Source organism: Drosophila grimshawi, unplaced genomic scaffold (genome assembly GCF_018153295.1).
Source record: "Drosophila grimshawi isolate 15287-2541.00 unplaced genomic scaffold, ASM1815329v1 contig_78, whole genome shotgun sequence".
In the NCBI taxonomy this organism is placed as follows: domain Eukaryota; kingdom Metazoa; phylum Arthropoda; class Insecta; order Diptera; family Drosophilidae; genus Drosophila; species Drosophila grimshawi.
In genome coordinates, this window is record NW_025063616.1 from 428160 (window position 1) to 443789 (window position 15630).

Sequence of the window (15630 nt, forward strand, 5' to 3'; positions counted from 1 at the left end):
CAACAATATATCGAAAACGTCGACCCGTCGCTCGATCTACGAGAGAAATGTGTATTTGTGTATGTGTGTATTCATATTTACATAAATACACATATATAAATAAGTATGCACAAACATACAAATACAAACTGAGTGATTTTGTTGAGGTCTGTGCCCATTTACAGGCTTCTTGTTGCCGCTGACCTGAATTGCAATGAGTGCTAATAAGCAAAAATTAAAATTATATACGTATATATATTATATATTATATACAGATATTGTACAATTTATATGCGTTAATTAATTTAATTAGCTGCAACAAAACAAATTCGAGTGAGACCACAAGGGTTTGGGGTTGGGGTTTGTTGTTGTTGTGAGTCAAAATGCAATTTATTGCGCATCGCTTAGAATTGCACTCTTTATTATGTATATATATATGCATGTATGTGTGTATGTGTATATTTATATGTGTGTTCGTACATACATTTGTATGTATTTCTACACACACACGCACACACAAACAAACAACGTACACTCGTTGAACTGACCTCCTCACAGAGGCAACGACGACGTCGGCGAATTGCGGTCGAAACCGTCCCTGGGCGAGTATCTCTCACTGTGAGCATGTTCGTATGTTTGTATATACATATGTATGCATGTATGTAAGAGTATAAGTATGTGTGTGTGTGCGTCGCGCGCACAAAAGTGTGTCAAGGTTTTTTGAAAAATATTTTGTGCAGCGTTAACGTTTGCGAACAGAAGCGACGCGACAGCGTCGACAGCACTGCACAGCACAGCGTAGCAGCAGCGGCTCTCCTTCTTAAGCTTTTGATTTGTTGCTATTGTAATCATAGTCCGCGCTGCTCAGTGCGCTCTCTCTCTGTTGTCCGAAGCTGCTGTGTATGCATTGTATGTGTGCGGCGGCCGCTACTCATTTTGAGTCGTCTCATCTCTTTATTAATTTTGGTAGATATAGTACTCTGTAACAATAAAATTACTTAACATTGGGTATACTAAATTTTGCGAATGCTCGCATCAAAAATTACAAAAATGAATCGGAAAGCTCTTTTACTGGTAACCACTTTTAAAGATCGATAACATACTCTGCAAGCCATGCCTACACTAGCCTCCAACAATGCGAATGCCTATATCCTCCACAAACAATATGTAAATTAGAACGGTAATTTCTAACAATTCCTTCCAAAGTCATTTTCATAGGTCAGCCACTCGTACTTGATTTATTTTGTTATTGCTTAAATTAAATAAAATAAAAACGATGTTAATTGAATTTTAAGTATTCATATTATTATTGAGTCAGGTATATCTATTGATTGCAGAAGATATACAAATGATTCTCGAATTACACAAATTGCTGACGGTATTTCTGTTTTATGCTTTCGGTAAATCAACTATGAGAACTCTGATCAAGTGAGTTCAAGATAGAAGATACCCTAAACCCAAGTCTTTACCTATCTTATGTATGTACAGTTGGGGTTAAAATAATAGTAGTGCGAAAATAGTACATTTTGCGGTGATACGGATAAGAATTGTGGTGATGTGGTAAGAATTACACTGCGGAGAGACCACAATACAAAGTTTACATGTCGATGAAAATCCTATTTTGAAATATATGAAATGGTAATATTGTCAAGTATATCTACTGCCCATATTTTGAGAAATGCAGGGCACGACCTATTATGTATGATGAAATGATGATACGAAAATGATTGTTCCTGATATGAATATAGGGTTTCCTTTCCAGTTTCTCAACCGATATTGATGATGATTATAATTGATAGTTAATCCATGCTATGCCAAGGTACACTAGTAAATAAAGTTATTTGAACATGTTGCAGATTGTATTTCTTATCTTTTTACAATTATTTTTGGATATAGACCCAAAACAATAAAATTTTATTCACTGACATAAGCAATATTAAAAACCAAAAATATTAATTTCTTAGAGTGTCAAGAAAGTGTTTTGGCGACTGCTTTATGATTTTACAATTCTCTTTATGGTCGACATTGACAAAAATACTCTGTTCAAATTTAATCATGGTAGATCAGTTTTGCTTACAAAAATAATGTTAAAATAGAATCATTTGATTTCCCAGTTGGTTTATTATAACAGAATGCGAAAACACTCCATTTTCAATTGGGTTAATGCTTGGATTCTTTCGTGGAGTATCAAAAGCATGCGCACAGCTATAAAGTGGCCTCGCAAATAGGAAAAATTAATTATGGACAATGCCATTAAACGGAAGTCCTCGAAAAATACCGGACTGAAATTAAGGATACTGAGCAGCAAACGCCAAATACATTAATTTCACTAAATGATAACAGGATCTGCTTGTGGTATAATGGAACTTGCATAGGCTCACAGCTTAATTCAATTAAAATTAATTAAAACTAACTAACTGAAACTATAATTACTTTCTGGATTCTGAAAGTTTTCATTCATTTTTTTCGCGAGTAGAAATTATGCTTCTAATAAATCACACATGTGTGGAACACTGCTGACGGGAGTTTCATTCTACTAACAACTTATCTAAAGATAAGGATCTTAAGCGAGTTGAATGAACTACTGCACCCTAATTTGGATCCTGGTTCCAAGGATTAGGTATTTCCACTTTCTCGTCTATAACCGATTTAAGCCTTTTGGGAATCGAAGTCACCATTTTTTGTTTTTTTTTTTGTTTTGGGTTTAACGTCTTCAACGTTGATATCACGAGACTGTGGATCCCAGTGGATCCAATTTGGACAGAATCCAAAATATGTTCACATTGCCTTATGCCAGTATCCTTGGAACTTCGGAGATATGTTTTCTTTGAGAATCTCAAGTGGCTTCCCCCCATTTAAAATATGTATATGTGGTTTGCGAAGTAAGCTTGCGAGGCACTGTATATACTAAAATTTAAGTCTGTACCTATATATAGTATATATGTAATTTATGGGGTCAGCTCAATGTGTTCAGGGTATACAAATCGGCCTAATATTTCTGGTAATTACTCAAAGTGCAGCTGCAAAAGCGATTTATTGAATAAATTTATCGAACGCTGAGTGCTGTCTTACATAAAAACAGATGTTCTATTACGATCATAAACAGTTACTTAGAACTTATTTGTACCTTAGTAGTTCTTCAGTAATCCATTCAAGGTCTACTGTCTGCTCTACTAGCATTCGCATACCGTTCTTAGGCCCAAAGCTAACGAAACCAGCTGTTTTGTTGTCCTGATTATAAATGGACATCACTTACTCAAATACACATGAATGTATTGTGCATAGCCAGACACATATGTATGCAGTATAAATGTTAAATAATGTGGAACCCACCTAAACGAAAACATTTGACGCGTCACACTAAACTGCCTCCTGACCTATTAACATTAATAGCAAAGTCATAGGAAAACCAAGAGCAGCAGCAGCAGCAGCAGCAGCATCAGCAGCAACGTTTGCAGACCATTAAATCAAATAGAGACGACGCCGAGCGGGCCTAACATAAGGTTTTTTAGTTGACTGCCTCACAACACTCATGCATAGTTGGATGGATGATGGAGTTCATCGTCATCGCCGTCAAGCTGCTTACACTGACATGGCAATAGTTTGGCGTTACCATACGCAGCATGAGCCATTATCATCATTCCTTTCTCATTGCGCCCCACATTGTTACCACATGCGCCGAGTGTCTTTCATACATTTGTGTGTGTGAGTGTGTGTGTGCGTGTGTGTGTGTGTGTGTGTGTGTGTGTGTGTGTGTGTGGGTATACATAGGCCTAAGCATAAAAACGTAAAACGTAATGAAACGAAATCGAAATTTATCTCTCTAACATAGACCTGAATATACACAACAAAAATGTAGGTCAGCTGAGGCAGCACGAGTAGCAGCGACTGCGAGCGATGTCATACACAACACAACACTGACAGCGCTCGCAACACTTTCACTTATTACATTATTCAATGATGCCAGGCAAGCGCCGGGCCCCAAAAAGCGCACCCAGGCGACAAAATTTCGGCAGCCGACAAGTAACTGCGGCAGCAGCGTGAGCTGAGCGAGCGTACTCGGCGTGCTGGTTTTTTTTTTTTGCCTCTCGCCGCGCTCCATTTCCGACAATAGGGCGACGACGAAGCATGTGGGCGAAAACTTGTTCGTGCGCTCTCATTTGCTTCGCAGCTCAGCTGCTTTGACTGCTGTTGCCGCTGCTGCTGCCGCTGCCGCTGTCGCCAGTGACGCCGACGCCGACGCCGACGCTGTCGATTATTTCATATTGAAAGCAAAAGTGATCAACGTTGAGAGAGCAGACAAACAAACCAGTAAGCAATTTGGCGGTCTCTGCTGCCGCTGTATTTGTGTGTTTGTGTTTGTGCTGTGTGTTGTGTGTTGTGTTGCTGCCGTTTGCACTCGCTGCAGTTTCGCGTCTGTACATACTTGAAGCGCCCCCCTCCTTGTTGCCTACAAGCGTGTGTAAACCGGCACGTCAATTAAGCTTGAGAAGCAGCGCAGCAGCGGCGACGCCAAGCTAGGGAAAAATGTTACAAGGTTTCGTTTCAGGTTAAGACGAGTTTTTTTTTTGGTTTTTTTATATATATATTTTTTTTTGGGTCTCTTGCCATTTGTTGCTGCTGCTGGTTGGTTGTTATTTTCGTGGTTTGAGTTTTAAACACATAATGTATGAGTGTATGTATGCATGCATGTATTCATTTACATTTATATGTATATATTAGTGTTTATACATGCATGTGTGTGTTCGTACGTGTACATAAAAACATTTTGTGTTTTCTAAATTTAGCCGCCGCTTGTATGTATTTATTGTTGGTGTTGTTCTTGTTGTTGTCGTTGTTGTGCGAGTTTTGTGCTTTTTTGTTGTTTGTTTTCTTCTCAGCACTACTTGCTCATGTTGACGCTGTCGGCGTGCGCCCATTGTCAAATAAGTGACCTGCCTCATTTGAAATTTGTTTGGGACTGTAAATGGGATGCACTAAACAAAAAGATAGAAAGAACGCCAATGCATTGGAATATATGTTGACATATTATGGAAAACAGGACAATTTTTTAAAATCGTGTACTCGACAGCCCGACCCAATTAACACAGAATAAAGTGCAATAATAATTTACTGGAAGCAATTTTTTTTTTAATGGGCACCATATACAATTTCATTGTAAACTTAATAGCTTAAACATATGCAAAATTCTTACCAAAATTATTTTTTTTTTTACATATTTAAATACGTATGTATAAATGTTTCTGAGATAATTAAAAAAAAAAATAAAAATCTTGGTGGACTTATGTTAATAAATATATTAGCCAAATCTCAAACTATAACTTTATTTTCCTCACATCTCTTATTTTCAAATTTAGAGTAAAAAATTGGCTCCATCAATAGTTGTTCGAACGATACTAAATTAGTATACTCTTCCCAAAAGAATTTTATTTTTTTTTTTCGAGAAATAAGTAACGCACTTAATGACATGTCTCTGACCCATCAACGTGAACTTATCCCTCAATTAAAAAAAAATGAAAATGAAACTTGGAATATATTCAAATTTTTGCTGCAGGATGCACACTTCGCGTCGGCCGGATCGGTTCACAATGTCATATGGCAGTCATAGGAACGTTTGGTCCAAAGTTGGTGTCTTCGATAAATCCACTTTAAAATACTTGAGTCAAGTACCGTTTTCTATATTCACGAATACTGAACTGTCTTTATTGTATAATTTGGGATAAAAAGCTAATGGGAAATTGTTTTGTATGTATACTTATTTACATACTATTTATGTGCATTTTTGTTCTAACTTCAATATTTGTATACTAAATTAAAAAATAAATTACTAATTGTTAAAAAAAATAGTACGAAAACTATTTTAGTACGACTTCGGTAACACTCTGTGTGGTGAATGAGAGCCTACCCGCCTCATCTTTTGATGCCGATAAGGAATATATAAAAACATTTGTGTCGGAGATGTATTTCCTTTTCGTACGGTTAAAGTTGTATATTTCCTGCCTCTATTTGGGTACAAGAAATAGATGAAGATGAAGAGAGGATCGAATCTATATCGGTGAATGGATGTTTTATTTCTGTAGTGTTGTTTTGGCGCTAAGAAGACACAGCCTCCATTTAAATGGAGAAGAAGTGGAGTTAAACCGGAGTTGCCACAGTATGCCTCATATCTCTAGCTGCTTGAGTATCTGGTTTATTTCACTGCCGAAACTGTGAAACCTGTTTTTGCAGGTTTTAAAAACTTAACATCTGAACACGAGAGTGAAATTTGTAAATGTATATGTATATGTGTCTGCTGGGTGATTGCCATACTCACGAAACGCATTGTGATTTGGTACTAACTGGCCATATTGCCTTTGCCTTGGCCATATGGAAAAGTCTGAAATTTTATTTTGTGTCTTACGGCTGTAATAAAAAATATGTGGAAGAAAATTGAAATAACCTTTGGGTCTTGGATGCGTTTGGTTTTGTGTTGGGAATCGGATCTCCAGCGCATTGCAGTTTCGCAAGTCTCTGAAATAAGGGCATGCTCTAATTTATAATCCCCGGAGTACCGTCAAAACAGCAACAAACGTGTTTCCTTAATAAAAAAAAGTAAAAACAAAACTAATCTTGCTTATTTAGTATCACATTCAGTTATAGTTTTTTTTACTTTCATACACTACATCATCTTCCTTCAAGTGGTTCCCCATAGCTGCGGCTATCGAATAGATATGTCTGCATCCATTTAAAACTATTTTAAAATGAATACATCGTTTGTCATCATGTAATTTGTATACGAAAGGCAAAAGAAAGTTTCATTGTCTACATGTTTTTTTTTTTTAATTATAATATATCTATTATAATTCGTACCCTTGTGGCGGCATTTGAACTCTGCTTTGTGTCTTTTGGTCCTACAAAAACGCAATACATCGCTGCAAAGTGCGAACCATTTTCGCAGTCCATTTTTTTCTATCTTTTTTTTAAGGAAAACATTCAATATATCAGATTTTCTAAACGATCTTTAATAAAATGAGAAAGTGATGCGGCATTCATTTATAAGGCAGCGCGAAGATTGTGATGCGTCTTATATTTATATTTATTATTATTTTTTAACAAAACACATCTTTCAACGAATTTTTTGACTGTCTGCGTAGGCCTCGTTGCAGTTTGTTCGCCATGTTTTATTTCCGTTCGGTTATTAAAGGAACTAAATTTTACGATGGGCATTGCAAAGCTGAGTGAAAGTTTGGTTTTTACGCTCCTTGCAGCGTTGAAGTTGACTTATGTAATTTAAAATGTTTTTTTTTTTGTGTTTTTATTTTGTATGTCATACATGTTGCATCCTTCTTTGGAGTTTATTGTTAAAATGTGTTTAAAAAGGGGAACAGCATACCAGACCGTGTGTAAATATGCATATGTAAATTGAATTGCAATATAAAACAGGAACTGTATTTCACAACTTGTATACACAAATCAAATTACGGCATTTTACAGTCGGGGTTATAATTCGAATGCCTTTTTAATTAAAATAGATAATAAACTTTAATAACTCTTTATTCATGCACAAAAAAAGCATTTAAATAAATAAAAAACAACAAAAAATAAATATATATATATATATTTATACATATAAAAAATTAACAAATCGAGGAAGCTAAAACTCGCCATAAAGAAACAGTGTCATGAACAAATGCAACAACAGAAATCCACAAATAATTGAGTGCAAAGAGAAGACGCGAAAGCACAGCAATTAATTATCAAGAAAACAAAAACTGAAACAAACACAGCCGCCAACTTAGCAATATGAGAGAAAAGCATTGAGATACTAACTCAACTCAATACAAACTCACAAAAATTTCAACTTTGAAAAATTAAGTAAAAAGTGAGTACCAATTACAAAATAGCAGGCACATTAAGCAAAGCTTAGCGCTTTCATAACATTGGAAGCTTTAACGGTGCTACATCGGAAAGAATGATTCGCTGTCATGTACTGTACAGTGGTCCAAAAGCTATGCCAAAAAGTTTCACTTTCGCTTTCAACGCAGTTGTAATTTTAATGCAGTAGTATTAACAGCAACAATAAGAAGCAGAAAAGCAGGGCATTAAGTCAAGCCGAGCAAAGCAAAAAAGCTTAAACAAAAATGAGAGGGCGAGCGCGCGCATTGAAAGTGAAACTGGCTCCCACTCACACACAAGCACACAGGCACACACATACACAAGTGTCGCATACGTAATATTGCAATGTTGCTGCTGAGAGCGAGAGTAAAACGCTGTCTGCGCCAACTGTGCTGTCGCTGCCGTCGCTGACGTAGCAGTAGCAGCGGCAGCGACAGCGACGCTTTAGTGTATGGCGGGTATCCTCGCCATTTGCTTGGGTTTAGTCAATCGAGATACGTGGTTGATGTTGGTCGTGTTTTTCGCATAGCAATTAACCTACATACAAAAATATTATAATTGATATACATATATATATAGTATATATTACATATGCCAAACAGCAAAATCAAATGTGCTTACCAACAACAAATGTGTGTGTGTGCGCGTCTGTTTGTGTGTAGAAATCAGAAAAAAAATATTGCGTACGCTTTTGTCTTAGCCAAATGACAACAGAAAAATAAACTTGGAATGCCTCAATTCATCAATATAACTTAACAGCAAAACAATAACAAATAAACAAAAAATTGCATTTGCTTCTTTTACTTCTCTCAATGGCAATTTGCACCCACAGCAGGAACAGCCCAAGGATTATGTTCTCTCTGCTCTGGTGTGTTTTGTCTACTTGCTAAGAGAGTAAAAGAGCAATGCAACATTTTTGTTGCCTGCCTAAAGGTGCAATAATATTGAGAAATAAATGTAAATAAGAAGTGACCAATAAGTGACTATACTACAATACTACAAAAAAAGTGACAACTCAAGGGTGTTGGTGTTCAAATGCCTGCACTCAAACAACAAGTATAAAGTTTTACAAAGTGTAAAAATAAGCTTAAAAACCCATCTATTCAAATCTCCCTATGTATGCAAGCAAATACTTCTCACTCACCTCGACAAAGTACCTGCAAAAAACGAAATAGAATTTAAACACATTTCAACTTGGATTTTTCAATAATAATAAATATAAAAATAAAATACAGCTTAAAAAATTATATTAAAAAAAAACGTATTAATTTTCAAACATTACAGACGAATTCAAAAACAGTTTTGACCGTATTCGAAAGTTGCACAACTATTGAACGTTACAGAATCACGATAAATATCTTAAAACAAAAATGGACGAAGTATTAAAAATAAAAAAGGACAAGAAAATATTTTAAAAGATCACAAACAGTTGCTTATAAATACATAAAATTGTTGAGTAAATAGCTAATAATTAAAATATCGGTAAAACCGAATGTTGTATGTTGTAAAAGTGTTACATATATTCAATTTGTTAAATGTTCGATTGTTGCAACTATAATGTTGTTTATAAAAATAATTCGACAGTTGAGTGCAAGGGGTAGACCACCGTATTTTAACAGCAACCACAACAACAACGTGCAAAGATATAAATAAATACAAATATTAAGAATAATATTGTAAATAAAGTTAAGTGAAGAAAATTCTAAATATCGCATCATACAAAAAATTAAATAAAATAAAATAAAAAAATTCAAATAAAAGTAAAAGGCAATCAACTTTGCTAAAACCGTCCAAATCGTAAACAACAATTACAACACCAATTAACAATAAAAATTAAAAACAAAAATAAAAATTCATGAAATGTTATTAGAAATGGATCAACAACAGGCGACTGTACAGTTTATATCGTCGCTGAATCTGTCGCCATTTAGCATGCAACTCGAACAACAGCAGCCCGCGAGTCCGGCGCACAGCAACACTAACAACGCTAACAGCAACAACAACAGCAGCAGCAACAACAACAACAGCAGCAGTAACAACAACAACAACAACAATAACAACGATAACGATACAAATGCATTGAGCAATTCCGATAACGATTACAGTGCATACACGCTGCAACTGGGCAGTCATCAGCAGCAGCAGCAACACTCACATCACACACATCACCAGCAGCAGCAGCAGCAACAACAGCAGCAGCATTACCAACAGCAACAACAACAAAATATTGCCAACAATGCGAATGCAGCGGCGAACCAATTCAATGCTTCCTCCTATTCGTATATATACAATTTCGATTCACAGTACATATTCCCGACAGGCTATCAGGAAACGAACTCATCCCATTCGCAGCAAAGTGCAAATGGAGCTGGCAATGCCGCAGCAGCTGGCAACTCTGGCCAGCTCTTAAACGGTGGCAGCAGCAGCTCGACAGGTAATGGTTACATGCTGTTGCCACCAGGCGCTAGTGGAACCTCAGCTGCTGCCGCTGCCCATATGTCCGGCAATGTGGGCGGCAATCCAGCCGCGGGCGTAAGTGGAACTGCTGCCGGCGGTGGTCATCATGGCGGCACCAGCGCCACCTCTGGCAGTGGTGAAGCGATCGATTTTAAGCATCTGTTCGAGGAGCTGTGCCCCGTTTGCGGGGACAAGGTGAGCGGCTATCACTACGGCCTGCTCACTTGCGAGTCCTGCAAGGGCTTCTTCAAGCGCACCGTTCAAAACAAAAAGGTCTACACTTGCGTAGCGGAGCGCTCCTGTCACATCGACAAGACGCAGCGCAAACGTTGTCCATATTGTCGATTCCAAAAGTGCCTGGAGGTGGGCATGAAACTAGAGGGTAAGTTGCCAACAATTTTTCCAGCTACAAATATTTACATGATAAGTGCGCAAGGATATTGTAACAATTACTTCAAGCTTATAATTCTCAACTGATATCAGCATTGGCTTAATGTATATGTATATGTATATGTATATGTATATGTATATGTATATGTATATGTATATGTATATGTATATGTATATGTATATGTATATGTATATGTATATGTATATGTATATGTATATGTATATGTATATGTATATGTATATGTATATGTATATGTATATGTATATGTATATGTATATGTATATGTATATGTATATGTATATGTATATGTATATGTATATGTATATGTATATGTATATGTATATGTATATGTATATGTATATGTATATGTATATGTATATGTATATGTATATGTATATGTATATGTATATGTATATGTATATGTATATGTATATGTATATGTATATGTATATGTATATGTATATGTATATGTATATGTATATGTATATGTGTTTGTATTTGTATATCTATACATGTACATGTATATATATATTTATATATATTTATATGTATACATATAGGCAATATAGGCAGCGCCGAACAAAACGCGACCAATGAAATTAAATCGATATTCCTTATTATTTATAAATTTACGAAACAAAAAATAGAAAATCAAGAAAAATCCTCAAATGCTTAAGTGAAATTGTTAGTCTTTTTTAATGTAATACTTTTTTTAAAATATATAATTTCTATTTTCATTTCAAAATAAAGCAGTATGAATATAAAGTATCTTTTAAACATATATAGATAAAGTCTGAAATCATTAGCGAGTGCGCCCGGTATACCCAGTACTCAGCTCTGATGTTTTGTATATAATACATTTTAAGCAGAGATAAAAGTTCATTTTATTTTTTTTATGCTCTGAACCCATTGCAAGTATTTAAAAAGTGGATTATGAAGTTGTTCAAATGTAGTTAACAGGCAGAAGGAAGCATATCCGACTCCACAAGTACATAAATATTTTTGATCATCATCAAAAGCCGAGTAGTTCTAGATGTCCTCTGTGTGTGCGTCCGCTTATCCGGCTGTGTGCACACACCGACCTCCGTGAATATAATAGCTAGAGACTCAAAATTTTGAACTAATGTTCTCCTATACTATACGCATATCGAGTTTATTTCCATTTTATCGATAACGTCTTCGTGACTATTGACAAGCCCTACCCTGAGTGGAATGAGTTGGAGTGTCGGACGCTGAAATTTATGGTATGGTGTGGAAAGCATTTTCGACTTCGCATAGGCCTCAAAAGAAATAATTTTTCAACATTGTTACGATTGTCAATAAGTTTTTTAAATAAAAGATATTTATGAAAACTTTAAAGCGCTTTAGTAAAAAATCTATTCTTATTTTAAAAGTATTTTTATTTAATGACTGATATATAAATATCACAAGGATTTCCATTGAAATAAAAATTTTGTAGTGTAAAAGAATATACAAAAGGGCCGCTTGCTTGTTGAGTTGAGTCATGCGAGCTGAGCTGAGCTGCTGTTGTAAGCTTCGCTCCGTCTCGCTTTGAGTGTGTTCACTTTGCTCAAGCTTTTAAAATCGTTTGCGAGAGTGTAAGAGTGAGTGTGAGTGAGTGAGCGTTCTCTCTCTCTCTCTCTCTCTCTCTGTCTCTCTCTTGTTCGATGTGCGTGTGTGTGTGTTTGTGTCTGTGTACGTGCTCTTTTAACATTGTTTGAATTTTGTAATATTTTTTTGTTGAGTTTTGTTCATATGCTTTGCGCAATTTTTTGTACTTTATCATTTGTACGATCATTTGCTCAAAGTGTGAGGCCTATGCAAATAGGCCATAGAGTGAGCCAAGAGAGGATGAGGAGAGTGGAAGGGGGGGCTAAAAATTGACAACCAACTGCCGTTAATTATTATGCAAAGTGCTCTTAATATCGAGTGTGGAAAAGTGTGAAAAGTGTTTATATAAATAAATATATGTACACAATATATATCTATACTAAATAGAGTGGAGATATCTGAGTCATTATAGATAACAATCGCATGTGTAATAATATGCGTTGCTTCTTTCAATTGCATGATCTCTATTAGATTTTATGGTTTATGTTATTCTACCTATTCCCAAAGTAAACAAGAGTAGACATGATCATAGGCGACAAAAATAAGAATGTTTAATTATCCCGTATTCCTAACGAAAATTGTTTTGACGATTTTTCTGAATTGAAAGTGCATTCCATAATCAATACTTTCAGTCCTTGTATTCCACATAATTTAAAAAATATCTAATATTTGACTCAATATTGCGAGGTACTCGCAACGTGCTCTTCTCACAAAGTCTTGCTTAGATTTTTTTCTTTCTGTTGTTTTTTTTTTAGATCAAATGCTTTGAATGGATTGGAATATAAATTTCAGCACATTGAAAATAACTTTTCCCTCTCGTTTATTTTGTAACGGTTGTATACCAACCATTCCCGTCCTCCGTCTCCTCTAAAATGAAAAACAAAAATTAGTTTTGTTTTTAGTTTGACTTAGCCTTTGCCGCTGCCCATTCTGCCTCAACTGAAAACCACACAACCCACAAACACACTCACAAACAAAAAAACACACACACAAACAAAAAAACACACACACAAACAAATAAACAAACACGCACAAACACACACACACACACACATGCAATGAGAAGCGCGTTCGCTCTCGCATTTATTCTCACACATACAGACATGAATAAAAGCTTCACATAAGTTTATTTGTAACATGCATATGTATGTATTTAGTCGTATTGCCATCTCCTTTGCACTTTGGCGCACTTGGACCATAGTGCCATCTCTTGCGCTCATGACCTAGATTCCGCAGCGTCTGTGTGTGTGCGTGCACGTGATATATAAATATAAACTTGTGACTGTATAAGTGCAATCAATGCAACATGTAGAGAGCGCTGTGTTGCTTTGCTTTGCGCTTTGCTTTGTACTTGGTGTTGTCGCTGTACACGTTTTTTTTTTTATATTTTTTATTTTTAATACTCAGTGAATTATTTCAAGCGATTTGCCATAGTGGTCGTTGTTCGTTCGTTCCGTCCTTCCGTTTTAGTTGTAGTTGCTGCTGAAGCTGACGCTCTGTCGTAATCTCTTGACGCTTTCGTCAGCGGCAGCAGCAGCAGCGGCAGTAGCAGCAATAGCAGTAGCATTGAGCATTGAGCGTAGTCATTTCGCTCTTTGCCAAGCGCAACGCTTTTATATTTACGGCACTTTTTGGTGTTGTGTTGTGGCAGCTTTGATTTAAACTTAGACGACGGCACGGAATTGGTTTAGTGTCTGTGCCCCTCTGCCTTTTGTCAACCTCAAGCGATGGAAATTCGGTACTGAAATCGACGACGAATGACTCACATGGCCTAGCTGGCCACATGTTGTTACTGTGCGCTGCTCTGGTTGTTATTGTTATTATTGCATATTTTTCTGTCTGTCTGCATTTGCCACTTGAACTGTACGCTACTTAGCCATTGGCAATTCGATTTTCAACCAGTTACGATTTGAACAAATGTCAAATTACTTCCATAGTAGTGTGTTTTAAACGGTTTTCATTCTCCAATCACTTAAAGACCTAAAATCCTATTTTCTTTGCTGTCCTCTTTAATTTACATATGTGCAAACATAAGCATAAGAAGTACAACAATTGTTACTCATACGCACCATTGACCTACATTAATGTATACTTTTGGCTTTGCCGGAGTGTGGGTGCACAAGCACTAAACGAATAAGAACTATCAGGCCATTCATTTATTGATTTTTTCCTGGTCAGGATATAGAAGGAAAAGAAATAAACAAGCAAAACTGCTACTAAGACCACCGATAGTTTAACAATTTTCGTATATAATATGGCAATAAATTCGATTGAAAAGAAAAAGATATCTGCGGAAATGAGCTGGTCAATCGCTGGACTCGTGAATCGCTCAGGAGATGAAGTCACTGCTTATGATATGATAATAGGTGATAGGAGATGCCCTTTATCAGGAGCTTAGCCAGAGTGCTGTTAACACATTTACAACTGCTGCATATATTTATGTGAAACATATTTAAATTTATCAAAGCTCAGAAGAATAGCTCTGCCTGCCGCCTACACCAATAGTAAAATGATTGTGTATTAGCTAGCGTTGCATAAAAGTAAACGCAGCCCACTAAACGAATACGTTGAGAGAAGAAATCCGTAACGAACCGCATAGACTCAATATAAATTGGCTTGCCCCAAGATGCCTAGCTTTGCTTTGCTTTGCAAGCGCGCCCACAAACAAAATAAACACAAGCTCACTTTCGTCCAACAAGCAACAAGAAGAGAGTGAGAGTTTTACAACGAAAAAGAGAAAGAGAGAGAAAGAGAGAGCAAGAGTTTCAATCGACGACGGCAACAACAATGCGCATGTTGTCCCAGTTTTCACAAAACTGTCCTTGACCTACTCCATTCAACAAAATTGTCTAATGCGGCAGAGTGTGTTTATGTGTGTGCTTGTATGCGTGTAAAAGAGTTGGCGAGCAAATGTCGTAATAGAAAGCTTTTTGAGTTGCTATGCCATGGCATACCATACCATGCCATGCCAGCCGCAACACGCAAGCCGCATAATGAGCGCGCGAACACAACACAAGAGAGAGCCCTCTTGCGCTCTCGTGCGTTTGGACATGTGACGCTGTGCGCTGTAACGCTGACGCAGACGCTGATGATGGCAGCGACGTTGACGCTGACGCTTACGAGCAGCAAGCGCCAATTTTCTATGCATTTGTTTGATGTGTGTGTGTGTGTGTTTATATGTATTTGTTTCACAAACTCACACACGCGCGTGATTATTTGTAAACAATACGCTTGACCTAAATTACAGTTACTTGTTTCTAGGAGAAACAAAAACGACTGCAATTTTGTTTTGCTGCACTGCTGCATATGAAATGCAT

The 15630-nt window shown here is 36.5% G+C and overlaps 1 protein-coding gene across 1 annotated transcript in view; it reads left to right on the forward strand.

The window, feature by feature from the left end:
• Positions 1-15630, forward strand: part of LOC6557703 (nuclear hormone receptor FTZ-F1) — a 42881-nt gene that overhangs the window by 18251 nt on the left and 9000 nt on the right. The window contains exon 3 of the mRNA XM_001985632.2: positions 10175-10693. Within this exon, the coding sequence (XP_001985668.1) occupies positions 10175-10693 (519 nt within the window). The remainder of the gene's footprint in view (positions 1-10174; positions 10694-15630) is intronic.